General features: G+C 38.4%; 1 protein-coding gene across 10 annotated transcripts in view; it reads left to right on the forward strand.

Moving 5' to 3' along the window:
* ldb2a (LIM domain binding 2a) overlaps positions 1 to 11,769 on the forward strand; it is a 542,321-nt gene extending 530,552 nt beyond the window's left edge. For 2 of the 10 annotated variants that reach the window (XM_072252988.1, XM_072252989.1), the window contains exon 13: positions 10,758 to 10,846. Coding sequence is in view for 8 of the 10 variants with exons in the window: in XM_072252984.1 (XP_072109085.1) it covers positions 10,758 to 10,988 (231 nt within the window). In the remaining 2 variants the exon portion in view is untranslated. Of the gene's footprint in view, positions 1 to 10,757 lie in introns of all 10 variants that reach the window. The other 8 variants (XM_072252984.1, XM_072252986.1, XM_072252981.1 and 5 more) reach the window with 8 other exon arrangements.
* The last annotated feature ends 10,187 nt before the right edge of the window (positions 11,770 to 21,956 follow it).

Consider the following 21,956-nt stretch of genomic DNA (forward strand, 5'->3'; position numbering starts at 1 on the left):
TACGTCATTTGCCACTTCTCTGCCCATTCTTCCAATCTATCCAAGTCTCTTTGCAGACTCTCCGTTTCCTCAGCACTACCACCTATCTTCGTATCGTCAGCAAACTTAGCCACAAAGCCATCTATTCCATAATCCAAATCATTGATGTACAATGTAAAAAGAAGCGGCCCCAACACGAACCCCTGTGGAACACCACTGGTAACCAGCAGCCAACCAGAATAGGATCCCTTTATTCCCACTCTCTGTTTCCTGCCAATCAGCCAACGCTCTATCCGTGTATGTAACTTTCCCGTAATTCCATGGGCTCTTATCTTGTTAAGTAGCCTCATGTGTGGCACCTTGTCAAAGGCCTTCTGAAAATCCAAATATACAACATCCACTGCATCTCCCTTGTGTAACCTACTGGTAATTTCCTCAAAAAATTGTAATGGGTTTGTCAGGCAGGATTTTCCTTTAAGGAATCCATGCTGAGTTCTGCCTATCTTGTCATATGCCTCCAGGTACTCTGTAACCTCATCCTTGACAATCGACTCCAACAACTTCCCAACCACCGATGTCAAGCTAACAGGTCTATAATTTCCTTTTTGCTTCCTTGCCCCCTTCTTAAATAGCGGAGTGACATTTGCAATCTTCCAGTCTTCCGGAACCATGCCAGAATCTATCGACTTTTGAAAGATCATCGCTAATGCCTCCACAATCTCCACAGCTACTTCCTTCAGAACATGAGGGTGCATTCCATCTGGTCCAGGAGATTTATCTACCTTTAGCCTATTCAGCTTCCTGAGTACTTTTTCTGTCGTAATTGTGACTGCGCACACTTCTCTTCCCTGCCACCCTTGAGTGTCCGGTATACTGCTGATGTCTTCCTCAGTGAAGACTGATGCAAAATACTCATTCAGTTCCTCTGCCATCTCCTTATCTCCCATTACAATTTCTCCAGCATCATTTTCTATTGGTCCTATATCTACTCTCACCTGTCTTTTACTCTTTATATTCTTGAAAAAGCTTTTAGTATCCTCTTTGATATTATTTGCTAGCTTCCTTTCATAGTTAATCTTTTCTTTCTTAATGACCTTCTTGATTTCCTTTTGTAAGGCTTTAAAAACTTTCCAATCCTCTGTCTTCCCATTAATTTTTGCTTCCTTGTATGCCCTCTCCTTTGCTTTAACTTTGGCTTTGACTTCTCTTGTCAACCATGGTTGCATCCTTTTTCCAGTTGAAAATTTCTTCTTTTTTGGAATATACCTGTCTTGCACATTCCTCATTTCTCACATAAACTTCAGCCGCTGCTGCTCTGCTGTCTTTCCCGCCAGTGTCCCTTTCCAGTCAACTTTGGCCAGTTCCTCTCTCATGCCACTGTAATTTCCTTTACTCCACTGAAATACTGACACATCAGATTTTGGCTTCTCTTTTTCTAATTTCACAGTGAACTCAATCATGTTATGATCACTGCCTCCTAAGGGTTCCTTCACCTCAATCTGTCTAATCACCTCCGGTTCATTACACAATACCCAATCCAGTACAGCCGATCCCCTAGTGGGCTCAACAACAAGCTGTTCTAAAAAGCCAACTTGCAGACATTCTACAAATTCTCTCTCTTGAGATCCAGTGCTGACCTGATTTTCCCAATCTACTTGCATGTTAAAATCCCCCACAATTATCATAACACTGCCCTTCTGACAAGCCTTTTCTATTTCCAGTTGTAATTTGTAGTCCACATCCCTGCAGCTGTTTGGAGGCCTAAAAATAACTGCCATCAGGGTCCTTTTACCCCTGCTATTTCTTAGCTCAACCCATAAAGATTCTGCACCTTCCAATCCTATATCACCTCTTTCTAATGAAGCAACTTGAATGAACATAAAGAATTATTACAAGGTTTTACAGGGTTAATGTTTAGTCGATGGCTGTTGTAGCTGGAAGGCCTTGAAATGGGCTACCATCTCAAAAATGAAGAGTCGGCCAATCAGAAAAGAGATAAGAAGAAACTTCTTTACTCAGAGGACAGGGTATCTTTGGCACTCGCAACTCGTGGCTGTGGAGATTCTGTTAAATGGTATATTCAAGACAGGCAATAATAAATATTTAGGTATTAAGGGAATTTAAGGAATTATGGTTAATGCAGACATTTCATGTTGATGATTTTTTATCAGAACTTCCCCAGTCCCGTTATATGATTATCAACCTGAAGTGTCAAAGCTTTTAAAATTTACATCACCTTTATCTCAGGCACCATATTTCTTGTTAGATACACATTAAAAATACAAGTAATTAATTAAGCCAAGTTATTTCCCCAGTTCTATATCTTCAGCCTGTTCACTTGTAACCCCTTTTTACCAATTCTTCATTATTCCTAATTTACAAAGAAATGTAAGACCATCTCTGGAAGTCCATCCAATTTTGACTGAAACCTTATATCCTAGATTGTATGCTGGTTCTAAATTGTATATAGATTTATCCTTTGATAACATTCCTGCTGTTTACTTGTCTCTGGGGTAGTCCAATAATGATGAAATCTGGGCACGCCATCAGTAAGAACTTTCCTTCCTGTGGCTGCAAAAGTAATGCAACTCCCCCTCCCTTTCAGTTCACAGTCAGTGGGCAGAAAATTCATCCCCAATTGTTGTACAGATGAAATTAGTTTAGAGAATGTAATTTGTAACACAATATGGACAGTGGAAACAAGAAGCAGGGAGACAAATAACAATGTAAGAGATGAGATTAAAGTGAGCAATACATCCAAGAGAGTGGTTTAATAGTCTGGGCTATAGTTCTGGTTATGTTTCCCAGCTACAATTAGGATACAAAAAGCTCCTATGCACAGCTGATATGATCATTAAAGAAGGTGAAACTAACCAATGGTTCACTGTGAACACTTGAAATCATGATTATAGGAACCTCAGCTGGGAGCAGGAACTGATAGATTCTTTCTTTTGATAAAAAACAAAATCTCCCAGTTGGCTGTTTAGATTGAGACAAAAATGGCAGATAAATTTAAAGAGCTAAGGAAAAGATGGTTTTAGCTATGGCAACTTTAAAGGATTCAAGAAGGTTATGTATACAGTGCTGGTGTTGATGTCAACTCTGAAAGCAGCTCCCTTGCAATTGATACTGTTTGGAAATTTAAGTAACAATATAGAGAAAAAATGTTTTGACAAATCCTGTGTACTACTTTGACTTACGGATAAACTTAGGTATAATGCCAACTTATTTTGCCTGATGATGTAATGTCAACACCAAAATTTCCCTACACAAATCCTTCTAACAATGTAACTGTGTGGTGTTCATACACAGGAACAGGACTTGTGCATTGCCTTTTCCTGCAAACGGCTAGTTTAGAAATAAATGTAGTGTGCATTATCAATGTTTCCTCTTTTCCAAAAGCAGAAAATCAAAGTAAATCCAGTTTAACACAGGATTGGCAACAGAAACAATGTTACATGTTCTTAATTTACATCAAGAAGCAGAATGAGGAAGAGGACAAACAGAAAAGAACACAACTATTTTAAGGACTTAAGTTGAAAATACAAAAGTAAAAAATAAGTTGAATTTACCCAGGGCTTCTTACATCCACTTGACATCCCAAAACATTTTATGTTTAATCATTTGCTTGTGAGATGCTTTTGCCTCTATTTTAGAGATACAGCAGGAGTCAATCAGCACTTAGGAAGATCCCACAAATAGGAAATTTGATGTCAAGCAGTTTTCTGTGTTGATTAAGTGTGATGGAGTTGTATGGAGGAAGGTGAATGGTAGGTTTCTGGGGAACAGAAAAATAATTGAGGAACATAATGGCTTATCGTTTGGTGATGAAGGGAGTAGACAGGATTTAAGTAAAAGAATGAATGAGTTTAAGTATTGCTGAGTTTGAATGTGAATTGGTTTCTGATATCAATCGGATAAGTTTATCTAAGGATTTGAAAAAAAGCTTTAGGAGATACTGTGCGTGCAAGACCTTTAGGAGATGGGGCACTCTTGGTGTTTTGTAAAGATAGTAAACAATGTGAAAAACCTATGGGAGGAAGGAATTTATATTACCACAATACTATTTACCACATCTACCATAAAAGTAAAAAAAATTTTTTTCAACATTGACGTACCTTTTGTTATAAAATCATATATTTTACACATTGACTCTTTGTATTCTGTGTGGCATGTGGCTAGGTAGTTAGGGCGTTGGACTAGTGATCTGAAGATCGTGGGTCCGAGCCTTGGCCGGGGCAGCATGTGTATCCTTCAGCAAGGCACTTAACCACACAATGTTCCAGTCTACCCAGCTGAGAATGGGTACCGGCAAAAATACTGGGGGTTAACCTCACGACAGACTGGCGTCCTATCCAGGGGGAAGTCTCGTACTGTCAGTCGCTTCATGCCATGGAAACCAGCATAAGCATCGGCCTGATGGGCCACAAGGCTCGTGACAGTCTTTAATCTTAATCTCTGTATTCTGGACATTAATAGGTCCCATTGACACTAGCCTCTGTACTTTCTAAAGAGCCTGTGTATATGAAATTCATTTTTCTACCTAAATATGCTGCACTCTCACAGCTTTCTTATATACAGGACACCCTGCATAAGCAGATCTATGTTCCCCTCCATAATTGCTACATTTTGGCCTAATGTTCCCCTCCACAATTACCATAATCCTGTTCTCCATCACGTCTACAACACTGTTTTTTACCCCTTACATACAGCTGCTACATGACCAATCTTTTAGCACTGAAAATATCTCAGAAGGGGCAGTACATAGACTCCAACCATATAATTCATATAGCCAAAGAATTATATTGAATGACAGTGGCTTTTGGGAGTAATTACAGGAGTGCATCTGGATGTATCCAAGTTTAAAATAATTTAGTTAGGGGTAAAGTTTAAACGTTTAAAAGGGTTTCATGGTGGAATAAGAACAGATAGCTTATCAGTGTTGATTAAGTGTGATGGAAGAAAGTTGCCAGTTGAAGTTAATTTAGGCAATATGAGTTTCATGTTTTTTTCTTTTTCCTTTTCTTTTTTTCCTCTTTTTATCTTTTTTACAGTGGAAAGCTAGAAGTTTGTTAGCTAGTGGTCAGAGAAGAGTTGATAGTTTTTTTCTGTTTTCTTTATTTTTCTTTGTTTAAACCCTACTATGAAATGGTAGAAGCTTGTTAGCTAATTGTTAGGGGATTTTAATTCTCATAGTACTATGTGAGGTTGTACTGACACAAATGTAAAGAGATGGTGGAAGAAGACTTTGTGGAAGAAAAACATTTCATGTGAATGATGCTTAGTAGGTTGTGGTAAAGCACCTTATGTTGTCTGCCGACCACCATTAAGCTTAAATAGAAGAAGCAGAATTATAAGCAGGTTTGGGATTTCAGTCCCTGTATACTGCAGATATAAAGAAAGATTGAAGATTGGAAATTCCATTGTTAGATGCCTCTTGATATTATTTGAAAAAGGAAATGGTACTTCCTCATGAGTCATTAGAAATTCCAGAAAAGAAGGATGTTAACTTGGTTTCTGATTGTAAAACAACTCTATTCTTAGCTTCAGTTGCTGGCAGTGCTATTGCTCTCTGTGGGGAAATGCGTTTGAATCATTTGGTTCAGGTGCCAGTAGTATTGAGGGAAACATACCTCTGTGTACTTGTTTGTTTTTCCAGCGTGTGCTCGGAGACATTTTGTTTACACCATTTCTTTGTTACTCTGTATCCCAGTACATCATTCTCATTAGATACAGTGCTTGTTTTCCCACAAGCAGGAGGAGATTTTCTTTGTTAATGAGATTAGTAGTTTTACTCATTGGTGCATTGGTAATTAACGAGAGGCTTTTTTCCTCCATGCTGACACTCTTTATTCTAACAGCTGGCCAAATTGGAATATTTTCTGCACAGATTGTTGTACAGTTCCAATATGTTTATAAGTGACAGACTCTATGGTAACAGATGGTAAATTTAAGGCTTGTTGGCAATCAGCAGGTTTTTACTAATGACTTAATTACCTATGCAAATTATCTCATCAGTATGTGTATTGTTATCTTATTTTTTATTAAAAAAACTTTACCTAAATTAATTACACGAATCAAACAGTGGAACAATCAGTGGTGACTAGAGAATTGAACATCTTGCCAATTTTTGGAACAGACTGAAGGCTTACACAAACAAACCTGTTAGCAGTTAATCATTCCCAGAGAGATGCAGAATCTTACTTCTGGACACTTGTAGCAGTTCAAAAAATTAATAATCCTTGCCAGTTCCATGATCACATGCTGGGCCATTTGCATTACTTATTTTAAACTACAAGACACTAATGCAGGAAAGCAAATCCATACAAATGATGTCTTTTCCACAGAAACAGAAAAACTATTTAGAAATTGAATCCTGATTTTACTGATTTAATGTTGAATACCTGATTGTGAGTGGCTTTAACCACCCCCGTTGCCTAATGAAGTGCATGAACAAATTGCTCCAGACTTTTAAATGGAAGTTAATTGTTCAGTATTATATTAGTGCCAAGCATTGACACAGTGTCACCTCTGAATCAAAGTGTGGAAACAAGCCCTTTGGTCTAACTTGTCTATGACAGCCATGTTGCTTACCTGAGCTTGTTCCATATCACTCAAACCTTTCATATCCATGTACCTTCCAAATTGTAATTGTTCCCATGCCTACCATTTTCTTTGGCAGCTTGTTCCACATATCCACTATTCTCTGTGAAAACGTTGTCCCTCAGGCCCTCTTTAAATATTTCTCCTTTCAGCTTAAATCAATGCGTTCTAGCTTTAGACTCCCTTACTCTGGGAACAAGACTGTGATTACTGCCTTTTGCATCTACTTAATTGACATTCCTTTAATTGAAGACTGGTGGTACATGTAGAGAGATGCCACTATTATTTTGGCTGTGAATCTGAAATTATTTTTTTCTAAATCAATGGAAATAAAAAATAGATGAATATATAGAAGAAGATCATCATAACAAGAGTGAGCATCCTCTGTATGAAATAGAATAGGAGCAGGAATCGTCATTATCAGCCATTCAATTTGGGGCTGAAATGTTAAGGAGAGTTTGAGAAAGGAGTCAATGTGACCTTTCATTGGGATGTGGCAACATGTATAAATGTACAGTTTTTTTTTGAGGTTTGGGAGAATCAAGGCCTCTGTTTCTGGCTGCATTAGGAACAGTTTTTAATCATACTATAGATAATACTCAAATTTTAGTGAAATATATTGCCTTCCCATAGTGGAAAACCCGATCCATAGCTGTAAAATAGAGTAGTAGGGTATTTTGCATGTGCTGGTTTAATTCCCAAATTTATATTGTTCATCATTGGGTGACACAGCTAACTGAGCTGCTGCCTCACATTTCCAGCAGCCTGGATTCAATCCTGCCATCTATCTGATTTTACGGGTTTTTCCATGTGACTGCATAGGTTTCTTCCTATATCCCAAAGATGTGCAGATAGATAGGTTGGCCACTGTAAATTATTCTAGTGTGTAGGTGAGTGGTCTGCAATGTGCAGACTGTTGATAGGAATGTGAAGAGAATAAAATGTGATACGTATAAATTGGGCCGAAGGACTAGTTTCTGTGCCATGTGATTCGGTAACTCATTGGAGAGGGGATAATGCTGAACTGTTTCTGTTTAAAAATGTAAAAGGAAGAGAAAATTTCCAATGTAGTTTCATTTGCTGAGAATGTTGCAAATTTTGAAGTGTCTGAAGTCTCTGCAATATTAATATTGATTTATGTTTACATCACTAATGGAAGCTGTTTCCAAAAATGGTTTTAAAAAAGTACGTGAATGAAGTAATAGTTATTATCAAAGTCAAGCAGTATTTGGATGAGGAGAATCAGGAACAGTTCACAAGGCAGTAAGAAAAATAAACAAAGCAGTATAAGATTCATAGTTCTTCCAATAAAGTATGCTTAAATCCCAATAGTTGGTCATTGAAGTTCAGTCAGTGGGATTTTCTGTAATTAAGAAGCCATGACACAAAAATCACATAAAACAGTTTATTGGTTAGAGGGAATAGGTTTGGATTTTTCCCTTCAGAATTGTTACTCTTCTTTGAGACAGATCTTTGATAGATTTTATTTGGTATTCTTTTCTTTAAATACATATTATAGGCAGTGATGTTAGATGAAATGGACCTGTCCTCAAATACAGGCTGAGTACCCCTTATCCAAAATTCCAAAATCCGAAAAACTCTAAACTTCGAATATCTTTTCAGTACTCTCATGATGTTACATGAGCAAATTTCCATAAGGCACTGGGGATATTCCCAGGTGATGCGCAGTTCTGAGAAGTGACCTCACATGTAATGAACAGAGTTAAAGAAAATTAGAAAAACGCTGCATAAAGTCAAAAATGAATATCTTGATTGTGTATCATCAGTGTTGATGTGAACACATGAACAGGCAAAGATCTATCACAGTGAATGGAAAATTGAAGGTGAATATGAATATTCAGGAGGCTAGCTGCAGAAATTTAAGAAAAGGTCTCCTGATCACAGAAATCTAACACCAGAACATCTACAATGCCAATTGTTTTTATACCTTACATAGAACCTAAAAAAAAGTAAAATACAAATACAATGTACCGTAACTGTTTAATCAAAACATGGCATTATAGGTGGAGACTGAAAACTTGCTGTAGTTTGGTATTGTTCAACAGCTGATTCAGGTATTCTCCTGATGCTGCTGTTCTGCTTTTGTTAACTTGCACACATTAAATTTTCATTAATTGTTACTGTTAATTACAGATGTGTGATGGACAAGTAGAAGACAAAGACTACACCAGTAGCACATAAATTCAGAGTCAGAAAGGATTGTGATCCCAAGCTATTTCATTATACATTCCAAAATCCAAAATCCAGAACCCAAGCAATTTGAATACAGGGTACTCAACTTGTACCAAACTAAAATAAGTCATTAAGATGCCAAAGTGAGCCAACCTGAATTTCCTTTGGAAAGAGTTTATAGCTTGTGTGAACAAATCCATCCATGAACAAAAATAGATGATTGATATTTTCAATAGAATGACCTCAATTTGATCCAAGAGACTACAATTTCATAGAAAATAGAACAGTACAGCACAGAAACAGGCCTTTCATCCCATTATATGTGCGCCAAATTAAACTTAACCTCTTCTGCCTGCACGTGATCCATAGCCTCCATTCCACGTCAATTCTCTTATCTACCAAAAAGCCTCTTAAAGACCATTATTAAATCTATTTGCATCACTACTCCAGGCAGCCTGTTCAAGTCCAACTCAAGCTGAGTTTTATTGTCATGTGCACAAACACAGGGAGGTACCTGTGCACCTTGACACAGATGCAGTGAAAAACTTGCACACAGCAGCACCACAAGCATGTAGGTCACACAGCAGGTTATATAAATTATACAAATCAGTGGGAAAGGAGGGAGGGGGAGAGGGAGAGATGCAAATTAAAGAACTTCGTGCAAAAAAAGACAGAAATACCAAGCATTAACTATTCTCTTTATTAACAAAAAATTGTCCTATGCATCTCCTTTAAATTTTTCTCCACTTAGCATAATGTGTGTCCTCTAGTATTTGACATTTCTACCCTGGGAACAAGATTCTCATTGTCTACCTTATATGTGCCCCTCACAATTTTATAAACTTCTATCATGTTTCCCCTCAGCCTCCAGAGTAAACAATTCATGTTTGTCCGTCCTTTCCTTCTAGTTCATACCTTCTAATCCAAACAACGTCCTGGTAAACTTCTGTAACCTTTCCAAAGCCAAAAATGAAACTGTTACTCTGATGACCTACAGAGAATTTTGATACTGAGAATTGATGTGCTATAAACTATTTATTCCGTGTAATTACATTTTTTATTTAGATAATCTCCAAAAAACTTTTATGTAGAAAATATCATTTCCTCAATAGAAATGAAGTAAAAATATGATCACTTGAGTGAAAGCTTCTTGGTTTAGGTACACAACACATTTTCTTTAACATATCTGCTCCTTGTAGTCCCATAAATCCTAAGTCTGCATATATGCAAAATGCAATCAAGTTTTATCTGACCTTTCCTTGCCTTTATAGTTAAATCACAGGACATTAGCAACAAAAGCTAAATGAAGTTCTCATTTCTAAAAATTGTAATTCAATCTAACTGTTTAACATAATATCCTGCATGTTAATGTTTAATTGTTTAATGATATATACACACACACATGTGTGCGTGCATGGGGTTTTGACAAGAATAGGAAGAATGCAGTGGATACCTGAGAACCTCATGAGCACTTCCCAGATTACATGTTTTCATTCTACACAGAACATTTGAGATTTAAGAACTTAGAAAAATAATATATAGAGTAAAAATTTGATTAATTCAAGTGAAACCATATGTTGTAAATCAGGAATTGTGTTTGTGTTTATGTTTGATCAATATGTGTTCCCTATGGTTTCAATAAGCTTTTCCTACTTTATAAACGGGACAAGGACACCATCTAGTGGTCACTGTGCAATATTTGTTCAGATTTTGCTTCAGAATGATACAGTTAAATTTTATGTGTCAGTTTTACTCATTAGCTTCTCATATATAAGGTCTTGAAAAAAATGAGAGGTAATGAGTTTGTTAACAGATTTGAGATTTGTTGTCAAACTGTTGTCGATATTAAGTTTTTGTTAAACTAGTTAATAACCAGAATAAGGCAAGCATTTGCCATATTCATCCTATTATAGTGAATAGTCTTGGTTAAGAAAACAAAATCTCTTCATTGTTTTACTATATGATTGTCTGATCTGTTGTAGGATGTTATGGTGGTGGGTGAACCTACACTGATGGGCGGAGAGTTCGGGGATGAGGATGAGCGACTGATCACTCGATTAGAGAACACACAGTATGATGCAGCAAATGGCATTGATGATGAGGAAGATTTCAATAACTCTCCTGCACTGGGAAGTAACAGTCCCTGGAACAGCAAAGCGCAATCTAGTCAGGAGAGTAAATCAGAAAATCCCACACCACAGGCCTCTCAATAAAAAGGAACATATCAGTTTTTATTATAAAATTTTGTGCTTTCCCTTCTTCTTTATTCAGGCTGAAACCCAAAATTTCTTGTTTAAAAATGTCTGCATTCAGCAGTATTGAAATATTAAATCCCCTAACTTGATTTAGTAAGTTCATATTCAAAGCTTAAAAACTCGATCTGGTATTATAAGCCATGCAACCCATTATATTTTGTGGGCATTTTAGTATGACAGGTTTGTGGTTTCTTTGAATTTATTCCTGAGTTTGAACTGTTACTATCATGGGACTCTGATAGTGATGATCATTTATATTCAGGTTTTGCAGGAAACCATGCTGGTCAAATTTTTGCTCGTGTATTTATGTAAGCTTTTTATAAGGGGAAAAAGATGATTTAGTGCAGACACAATTTCATTCACATAAATGTTCAGCACAAAATGTGAAATTTAGAAATAAGTCTTTGTGTCATTATACGGATGTATTTTATGTATGCTTTGCCATTAATTAAGTGTGCCAATAAACAATGGTAACATGAATGCACTTGTCTGACAGTGGTTAATCACTGTTGTCAAATTTTTCATTAAATAGAGTGCAATATTTTTGCTGAAAAATTGTAATATGATTGGTTAACTGACACCTCTATTTCTTTCTCTTGTAATATATTTGAATTACTAAGGTGTAGAAATGCAAGATTTATAGTGATATATGAATATTCTGTGTCTGAGTTCTTGGAAACTAAGTCTTCAAGTCAAGCCAAAAGAAAATCTCAACTGTTAATTCAAGAATGTTAAATGATGTACAGGAAATTTTTAAATGAAGGGTTTGAATTTTTTAATTTTCATTTTTGATTCAGTTCAAAAGTTTTTTTAAAGCTTTTCAATGTTTGCAATATTTGTTAAATTTCAGTTATTTCAAAATATCAATCTTCAGTTAATCTCAACTCAACTATATCAAAATAATCATATCTTGTTCCTGTTAAATATCTGTGCAATAATTTATCAAACTACTTAGTGAAACTGCTTCATGGTTTGAAATTTACTTTTAGCGACTTTAAAGGAATATATGTACAGAACTCCCACTCTGTGATTAATATGATGATAATGACTGGCCTTAACTTTGTTTGTTATAAGGAGATAATAGATCTTATCATTCATGCTGGTAATTATACTCACACATGCACAGGAGATGAAAGTGAACCAACTTTATAATCTGCCAGGACACGAGTTTAGCATTTAGAGCCACAAATTCTCCCTGCTTTTTGTTTACTGAGTGTGTTAGATGCTTGCTTGAGTACTTGAAAGAATTCATAAATTTTCTGTTTGGTGACTTGAGGCCTGGAAAAAAAATCTACGTGCAAAATCTTCATTTTCTTTCAAATATACCAAGACCCAATTAAGGGGTGATTCCTTATATTGCTCTTGGATTCTAAATACCTACTCCTGCCACACTTTAAAGTAGCACACCCACTTGGGCAGGGCACAGTTTTACTGGCAACTTGGTGCAAATCAATGCCCTCCAATTGTACATCAGCAGCAAGTGACACAACGATCTCACTGTCAAAACAGCTGAGTGAGTTGTCAAGCCAATGTACAATGGCTGTCTGTGAGGGCAATTATTGAGCAGGATGGGTAAGCAATGGCCTGCACTCACTGTACTGTTCAGGGTGCAGCCTGATCCCTACATCAGAGCTTGGTGAGCACACCCAGTCACCCATAACCATCCCTTATACCGTTCCTTGAAAAAGTATTCAGCCTCCAACTCTTGTTCACATAAATGAGTGTTACAATGAGGGACACACACAAAATGCTGCAGGGACTCAGCAGGCTAGACAGCAGCTATGGAAAAAAGTATAGTCAATGTTTTGGGCTGAAACCCTTCAGCAGGACTGGAGAAAAAAAGCTGAGGAGTAGATTTGAAATTCCTTCAAATAAAAGGGGTAGCCGTGGGCACTCGCATGGGTCCCAGCTATGTCTGCCTGTTTGTTGGCTACATGGAACAGTCTATGTTACAAGCCTACACTGGTGATTGTCCCACACTTTTTCTACGCTACATTGACGACTGCATTGGTGCTGCTTCCTGCACCTGTGCTGAACTTGTTGATTTCATCCACTTTGCCTCCAATTTCCACCCAGCCCTCAAATTCACCTGGTCCATTTCTGATACTTCCCATCCCTTTCTCTATCTCACTGTCTCTATCTCTGAAGACAGCTTATCCACCGATGTCTATTATAAACCAAAGGACACTCTCAGCTACCTGGACTATATCTCGTCCCACCCTGCTACAAAACGCCGTCCCCCTTCTCTCAGTTCCTCCATCTCTGCCGCAGCAGGATGAGGCTTTTCATTCTAGAACAAAGGAGGTCCTTTTTCAAAGAAGGGGTTTCATTTCCTCCACCATCCATGCTGCCCTCAACCACGTCTCTTCCATTTTATGCAGGTGTGCTCTTACCCATCCTCCTGCCACGCTACCAGGGATAGGGTTCCTCTTATCCTCACCTACCACTCCACCAGCCTCCACGTCCAGCACATAATTCTCTGAAACTTCTACCACCTCCAACTGGATCCCACCACCAAACACATCTTTCCCTCACCCTCCACTTTCTGTTTTCTGCAGGGATCTCGCTCCCTACGTGACTCTCTCGTCCATTCGTCCTTCCCCACTGATCTCCCTCCTGACATTTATCCTTGCAAGTGGAACAAGTGCTTCACCTGCCTCCACACCTCCTCCCTCACTACCATTCAGGGCTCCAAACAGCCCTTCCAGGTTAGGCAACACTTCACCTGTGAGTCTGTTGGGGTCATATACTGTGTTTGGTGCTCCTGGTCTGGCTTCAAGTATATTGGTGAGTCCCAACGTAGATTGGGAGACCGCTTCACCAAGCATCTACGCTCCATCCACCAGAACAAGTGGGATCTCCCAATGGCCACCCCCCATCTTAATTCCACTTCCCACTCCCATTCCGATATATCCATCAATGGCCTCCTCTACTGTCGGGATAAGGCCACCCTTAGGTTGGAGGGACAACACCTTATATCCCGTTTGGGTAGGCACCAACATGATGGCATGAACATTGGTTTCTCAAATTTCCAGTAATGCCTCCAACCCCCAGCCCTTCACCAATTCCCATTCCCTTGTCCTTCTCTCATGTTATCTCTTTGCCTACCTGTCCATCACCTCCTCTAGTGCTCCTGCCCCCCTCCTTTGCTCAGTACTTAGTTGAACTACCTCTCACAGCTGTTATAGCCAGTAGTCTTTTTGGATAAGTCTCTATTAGCTTGGCACCACGTGATGAAGCAAGATTTGCCCATTCTTTCTTACAAAATTACTCAAGCTGTACCAGGTTACTTGGGGAGCAGCAGTGGACAGCAATCCTGAGGTCTTGCAAGAGATGTTCGATTGGGTTAAGGTAAGGACTGGTCCACTCAAGTACATCAATTTTCTTCATTTGAAACCACTCCGTAGTTGTTCTGGGAGTGTGCTTCAAGTTGTTGTCCTGCTGAAAGACAAACTTCCTCCCCAGTTTAAGCTTTCTGGCAGAGACAAGCAGGTTTTTATCTAGATTTCCAGTTCCTGCTGCTGAAAAGCATCTTCATAGCATGATGCTTCAAATGAAGAAAATTTAGGTCCTTGAGTGGACCAGTCAGAGTGTTGACATTAATCTGATCGAACATCTCTAGCAAGACCTCATTTGCTGTCCACTGCCGCTCTCCAACTAATCTGGCAAAGCTTGAGCAATTTTGCAAGAAAGAATGGGCAAATCTTGGTCCATCACGTTGTGATGCTAATAGAGACTTATACAAAAAGACTACTGGCTGTAATAGCTACAAGAGGTGGTTCAAATAAGCAATGAGCAAAGGGGAATGAATACTATGGACAGTTCGGTTTTTGAATTTTTAGTTTTTCATGCTATACAACTTACCCTTGGACTCTTACTGTGAAAAAAGGAGTATGTGATTCACAAATATAAATTCTCAGTTAAATTGATCAAAATCCCTTGTTGTAATACTTACTTATGTGAACTAAGGACTGGAGGCAGAATACTTTTTCAAAGCACTGTACATATTTATACACTTTGCCTTAATCCACACTGAGTTATGGAGCAATGAGATCACTATAATTGTTTCATTGCTAAGGGAGTACCAGTCATAAGAGTTATACAGCACAGCAGAAGGCTGAACTTTCAAACAGGTTTTCAGCATTGTATTGGAAGAGCAGTTGTTTATGCTAGTCCCCAGCATGTGGCATAATCAATACTGCATCTTCTTTAGTGTTGATTCCATGCAGGAAAAGCATTCTGAGCAGTAACATAATGTAATTTTCTCACACCGCTTTTACCCTTTTACCTCTGCTTTTATCGTCCTTTTAACAAACTATCTACTTCCACTAAAACCCCTGGTAACCTATTCTAGGCACCTATCACTCACAGTGAAAAAGAATACCTTTCATACCATCTTTAAACTTCACTCTTCTCACCTTAAAAGCATGTCCTCTGATGTTTGGCTTTTCTACTCTGGGATATGTCTCACTAAGATTGATTTTTGTTAACCTGCTGATTGTAGCACTTAGAAATATGAAAGAGGATGAGTTCTTCATTCATAAAATTTTGGAAAAGGACTGGGCTAGAATGGACTGAATCATGGACTTGATACTGTGGATGTATGGAGCAGAGGCATCTGAGGCAACATTTTTGGAAATTTGATAAATTTGCTTCAAGTCTGATCAGTCCTCTTTCCACAATTTGCAAAATTCTAAATTTAATATATTTTTGTCACATAACAGTCAATTGGGTTATTTCAATAGCAGTTTCCTCTGGTAACTTAATGAGAAGGACAATAGTTTCAAGGTCACAAGAACACTCTCCACTTCCAAGTTATGCACCTCTTGACTAAAATGTATATTGCCATTATCATCATTGTTATTTAATCTATAGTCTGGAATTTCTTACTCAGCATCTTCCTGGAACCATTGTAATGCAACACAAGAACTGCTGCAGTTTAAGGGGAAACCACCACTAGCTTACTAGGGTTTGAGTATATTTTTCATTAATATTTTACTTAATTTGTAAACTTTACCTTTAGTTTTGTAGCATTTATATTATAGCAGTTTTGCAAGATGCCTGTGTCCTTAAAGCCATTGTCTCAATAGTAGCACCCACAAGCAGCTATCATTATAACTACAGTATCTTGTTGCTTAAATGAATCAGGCATTCTTCTATTCTGATAAGGTTCAACTGAAATATTGCATCATCTAAACAGGATAATCCAGCTGACTGCAACAACAATATTTTGAATTTGTGAGGTTCCATTGTACAAATTTTTTTTATTTTAAGAATGCAGGATAATAAATAGTGATGAGTGCTGTTATGTGTTATCCTAGCACTTAACTCCAATAAGGGATCTTTGTACTGAGGTAATGAGAAAGTACAGAATGCACAGGATCGCACAAGAATTCTGATGGAATATGTTAAATGGATCTGAGAGGCAATTATTTTTTCAGACTGGTCGATATCTGATATGTGCTGCCAGAGGAGGTGGTAGAATCAGATGCATTATGTAATAACCAACTTGCTTTACAACTTTAACAGATACTTAAACAGGCAAAACATAAAAATATATAGCCCTAGTGTGCAGGCAATAGGGTTTGCGTAGATGTGCAATTAAGTCACTGTAGACCTAGAGGATTGAAGGGCTAATTTCTGTGCTGCACAACTCAATGCAGTCAACAAGTTGAATCAGCCATTTTAGCATCTGAACAGTGTTTCTAGACCATGACTGAGCCAGTGTGTTTGTTGTGTAGTGCAGTTTCACTAATTACAAAGAGGTATGTATCCAGAATAGGCAGCGGGGTAATCTATATTTACACCTGCAGAAGAAGAAGAAAGAACTGCATCACATTATAAAGCAGTAATATGACTATAATCTTATCAGAATTGTTCACTATTCCAAATGCATTAGGGAATACAAACAAAACTCACAACTCTCTGTACCAAGAAACTGTTGTTTTAACCCCCATTCAACACATTCAAAATGCTGGAGGAATTCAGCAGGCCAGGTAGTATCTATGGAAAAGAGTAAACAGTCGACATTTCAGGCCAATGATCGTTGAAGGGTCTTGGCCCAAAAGGTCAATGGTTTACTCTTTTCCTTAGATGCTTCCCGGCCTGCTGAGTTCCTCCAGCACTTTGTGTGTGCTGCTGGATTTCCAGCGTCTGCAGATTTTCCCATTTAAAACCCCAATGTCTGTCTCTTCTAATTGCTTTTGAAGACTAATGCATTGAGCTTACTTCTTTATCAGCAGGATTGGGAGCATCTGATCACCTGACCCTGATATTTCCTTTCCCTATTCCGCTGTGACTATTGTTGGATGGGGCCCAAATTCATTTTCTTTTCTGCTTTCTCTCCATCTCCTCTCTTGTTCTCTGTCTACTCAACTTGTTCATGAAATATTCCTCCTGTTCCCTCAATTTTCTATCCACTGAATTACTGACTATGCAATTTTTTTCCTTGGAATTCTTGTTAGCTTCTCACGTACACTCCTTCATTACTCTTCAAATCAACCCTTAACCCATCCATCGTTCCAAATCAACCCCAACCTAAGTTGCATTTAGTTGGACATCAACGCGATCACATTAACAATATCATATAGCTCTTTTGTTGATCCATCTATCATGCCATATTCAATTTACTGACAACCTTTGACAGTTGATCATTGTATTCACCTCTAGTTCTTTCCACTGTCAACCAACAGAGTAAACCTTTTTTGATTTGTTCTACCCTTAATTATTCAGTTGTAGTTAGAGAATAACCAGCAATGGCTTTTTTTCTCATATCTATACAACTGCCCCTTTGATCTACCAAGGATCAATCTTTAACTGCTTCCTATTGCTGATCAGCAACATTGTCAGAAAACAGTGTCAATTTCCCCATGTAAACTAATGACACCATCACCTCCTTGATCACTATCGGGCTGCTTTTCCAACATACTATACTGGATGAGAAGAAATTTTATATTTCAACCCAGCCAGCAATGGGAAGCCATTGTTTACCTGTCACAAGCTCAATTCCTTACTGTCACCAACTCCATTCTTCTCCATAACAACTTTATGAAACCGAACCAGACAGTCCACAACCTCACTACAGAGGATTTTATTGATTATTTGATTTCATATCCAATCCATAACTGAGACAAGTAGTTCCATTTCCATAAGGTAAAGCAATTCTATGGAAGCAGAACCTAGATCTGCTAAAAAATTCCCATTCTAGTCTAAGTGGCCTATAAATTTGACCTTTTGTTGTACTCCCACACCAATTGATATGAAGATATGACCTAAAATTATTATAAGACTATAATTATTGCAATTATATATAGCCTTCTTGAGTATTTTATATAGTGTTGGTCTCCTTGCCCAAAAAAAAGACCATAGAACAGGGGTCGGCAACAATGTTCCCTCTAATTTTTAGTAGTCAGTGTGCACAAAAATCTTACGTTGTGCAAATTTTTTTCCTGTGACAAAAGTATGTGCCCACTGAATGCACACATGGCACAGTTTATGTAGCTTTACAAAATATTTGACATAAAACTGCACAGAGTAAGAACAAAATAACATACATATTTAAGTCACTCAGTTATTTTTTCTCTCTCCTGTCTTTGGCATTTACCCATTCTTTGTAAACTCTATCTAGACTAATAGAACTTCTTTCCAATTGATAGCTTTTGATTCTCATTAACATATCCAAATGACATTGCCTAAACGGTTTCTCAGCTTGTTTTTGAGTTGATTCATTCGGCTAAAACCTTGTTCACAGTCCGCACTAAACACAAGAAAGGTTCCCCCAATGTCTATCAACTGTGCAAGGTCGCAAAACCGTTCATTTTGAAGTACAAATGCCACCATTTGAACAAAGTTTGAAATCAGTTTGGATTTAATTTTTTATTGCACGGAAAATTTTATATCATTTAACTGTCTAACTCCAGTTTCCCAATCATACATAAATATTTCTCGTAGCTGAACGTTCATGAACTCATGAGCTTTCAGTGTATCAGTTTCTACTATTTTGCTAAGCCATTCAACTTTAAACAAATTTGCAGTTCTTTTGCGCTTCACACCCTTCGCTTCTTTTGAATTCGACATAGTGAATCAATTTTTTTTCAATAAAAACTTAGTAAGCTAAGTTAGTAAAACTTAGTAAACTTAGACTAACTCCTGACGAAGGGTCTCGGCCCGAAGCGTCGACTGTACCTCTTCCTAGAGATGCTGCCTCGCCTGCTGCGTTCACCAGCAACTTTTATGTGTGTTATTTAGCTAAAAGATTATTTTCGGTAAGTATAATTATTAATTACTACATTATTTTAGGTAACTAACCGTTTGTGCACACATTGATTTCCTTTGTGCGCTGGATGAAAAACGTGTATGCACGCGCACATGCGCACAGCTTAGAGGGAACCTAGGTCGGCAACTTTTTTGCCTCTGTGGGCCGGATCGTGTATTAATGAGTGCACGGTGGGCCAGATAAATGCCATAAAAAACTTGAAATATGGGAATTATCCATTTAAATACATCTAGTTATGTTTTGCCTCAAATTACTGAATAACACACGCTAGAAAATCATTTGTGCTTAACCAAGGATGCCAATTAGTAATCAAAGAACTCAGTTTAGTTTTTCTGTCCCACCATTGCTGGTGCCCCATCAGTTGTGATGCCAATTAGCTTCAACACATTAAGTTTCATTTCTGACATCATTTTCAACAAAGCTTCAAAAATGTCTGCTCCAGTAACCACGTTCTTCATAGGAACTAATTGAATAAACTCTTCAAAAATTTGAAAAGTTGAGGTCACTCCTCAGGAAGCTGAATAGTCTAGAGGTAGATAAATCTACCGGACCAGATGGAATGCACCCTCGTGTTCTGAAGGAAGTAGCTGTGGAGATTGCGGAGGCATTAGTGATGATCTTTCAAAAGTTGATAGATCTGGCATGGTTCTGGAGGACTGAAAGATTGCAAATGTCACTCTGCTATTTAAGAAGGGGGCAAGGAAGCAAAAAGGAAATTATAGACCTGTTAGCTTGACATCGGTGGTTGGGAAGTTGTTGGAGTCGATTGTCAAGGATGAGGTTACAGAGTACCTGGAGGCATATGACAAGATAGGCAGAACTCAGCATGGATTCCTTAAAGGAAAATCCTGCCTGACAAACCTATTACAATTTTTTGAGGAAATTACCAGTAGGCTAGACAAGGGAGATGCAGTGGATTTGTATATTTGGATTTTCAGAAGGCCTTTGACAAGGTGCCACACATGAGGCTACTTAACAAGATAAGAGCCCATGGAATTATGCGTAAGTTACATACGTGGATCGAGCGTTGGCTGATTGGCAGGAAACAGAGAGTGGGAATAAAGGGATCCTATTCTGGTTGGCTGCCTGTTACCAGTGGTGTTCCACAGGGGTCCGTGTTGGGGCTGCTTCTTCTTACATTGTACATCAACGATTTGGATTATGGAATAGATGGCTTTGTGGCTAAGTTTGCTGACGATACGAAGGTAGGTGGAGGGGCCGGTAGTGCTGAGGAAACGGGGAGCCTGCAGAGAGACTTGGTTAGATTGGAAGAAGTGGCAAATGAAATACAATATTGGAAAGTGTATGGTAATGCACTTCGGCAGAAGAAATAAACAGGCAGACTATTATTTAAATGGGGAAAGCATTCAAAGTTCTGAGTTGCAACGGGACTTGGGAGTCCTCATACAGGATACCCTTAAGGTTAACCTCCAGGTTGAGTCGGTGGTGAAGAAGGCAAATGCAATGTTGGCATTCATTTCTAGAGGAATAGAGTATAGGAGCAGGGATGTGATGTTGAGGCTCTATAAGGCGCTGGTGAGACCTCACTTGGAGTACTGTGGGCAGTTTTGGTCTTCTTATTTAAGAAAGGATGTGCTGACGATGGAGAGGGTACAGAGAAGATTCACTGGAATGATTCTGGGAATGAGAGGGTTAACATATGAGGAATGTTTGTCCACTCTTGGACTATATTCCTTGGAGTTTAGAAGAATGAGAGGAGACCTCATAGAAACATTTCGAATGTTGAAAGGCATGGACAGAGTGGATGTGGCAAAGTTGTTTCCCATGATGGGGGAGTCTCGTACGAGAGGGCATGACTTAAGAATTGAAGGGCACCCATTCAGAACAGAAATGCGAAGGAATTTTTTTAGTCAGAGGGTGGGGAATCTATGGAATTTGTTGCCACGGGCAGCAGTGGTGGCCAAGTCATTGGGTGTATTTAAGGCAGAGATTGATAGGTATCTGAGTAGCCAGGGCATCAAAGGTTATGGTGAGAAGGCGGGGGACTAAATGGGAGAATGGATCAGCTCATGATAAAATGGCGGAGCAGACTCGATGGGCCAAATGGCCAACTTCTGCTCCTTTGTCTTATGGTCTTACAAACACTGCAAGTTGAGCAGTGTCTCTCAAGTCTGTACTCTCATCAAGCGCAATTGAAAAAAAATGCAATTCGTTGCAGGCATCCCTTAAACAACTTTTAACATCTGCTGACATTTCTTCGACTCGCTGTGTGACCGTTCTTGCTGACAGGCTGATTGATGTAAATAAAGATTTCTTTTCAGGACAAACAATATCCACCACTGCCAGTAAACATTCTTTGACAAACTCTCCATCTGTAAAAGGCTTCATCTTTTCTGCAATATGTTTTGAGACTTCATAGCTGGCACGGGTATTTCCTTCATTTTCACTGCTTTTTCGGCACTCAGCGTCTACCTTCCTGCGTTTTGCATTCATTGCCATTGGAATTTTTTTGTTTGATTTTATTTCGAAACGCGAGTTATTCAACTAGTATCGTATCACATGTAAGTATGGATATTTAGCATGGATTTCTTGTTAAAACACAGTGACACTGTTTTTGTCTGCAAATTTGATCGATCCCATCTGAAAATTTGCGCGTGCACGGAGAGTATCTGATACATATTCTGCCTTCC

Source organism: Mobula birostris, chromosome 3 (assembly GCF_030028105.1).
Source record: "Mobula birostris isolate sMobBir1 chromosome 3, sMobBir1.hap1, whole genome shotgun sequence".
NCBI lineage: Eukaryota > Metazoa > Chordata > Chondrichthyes > Myliobatiformes > Myliobatidae > Mobula > Mobula birostris.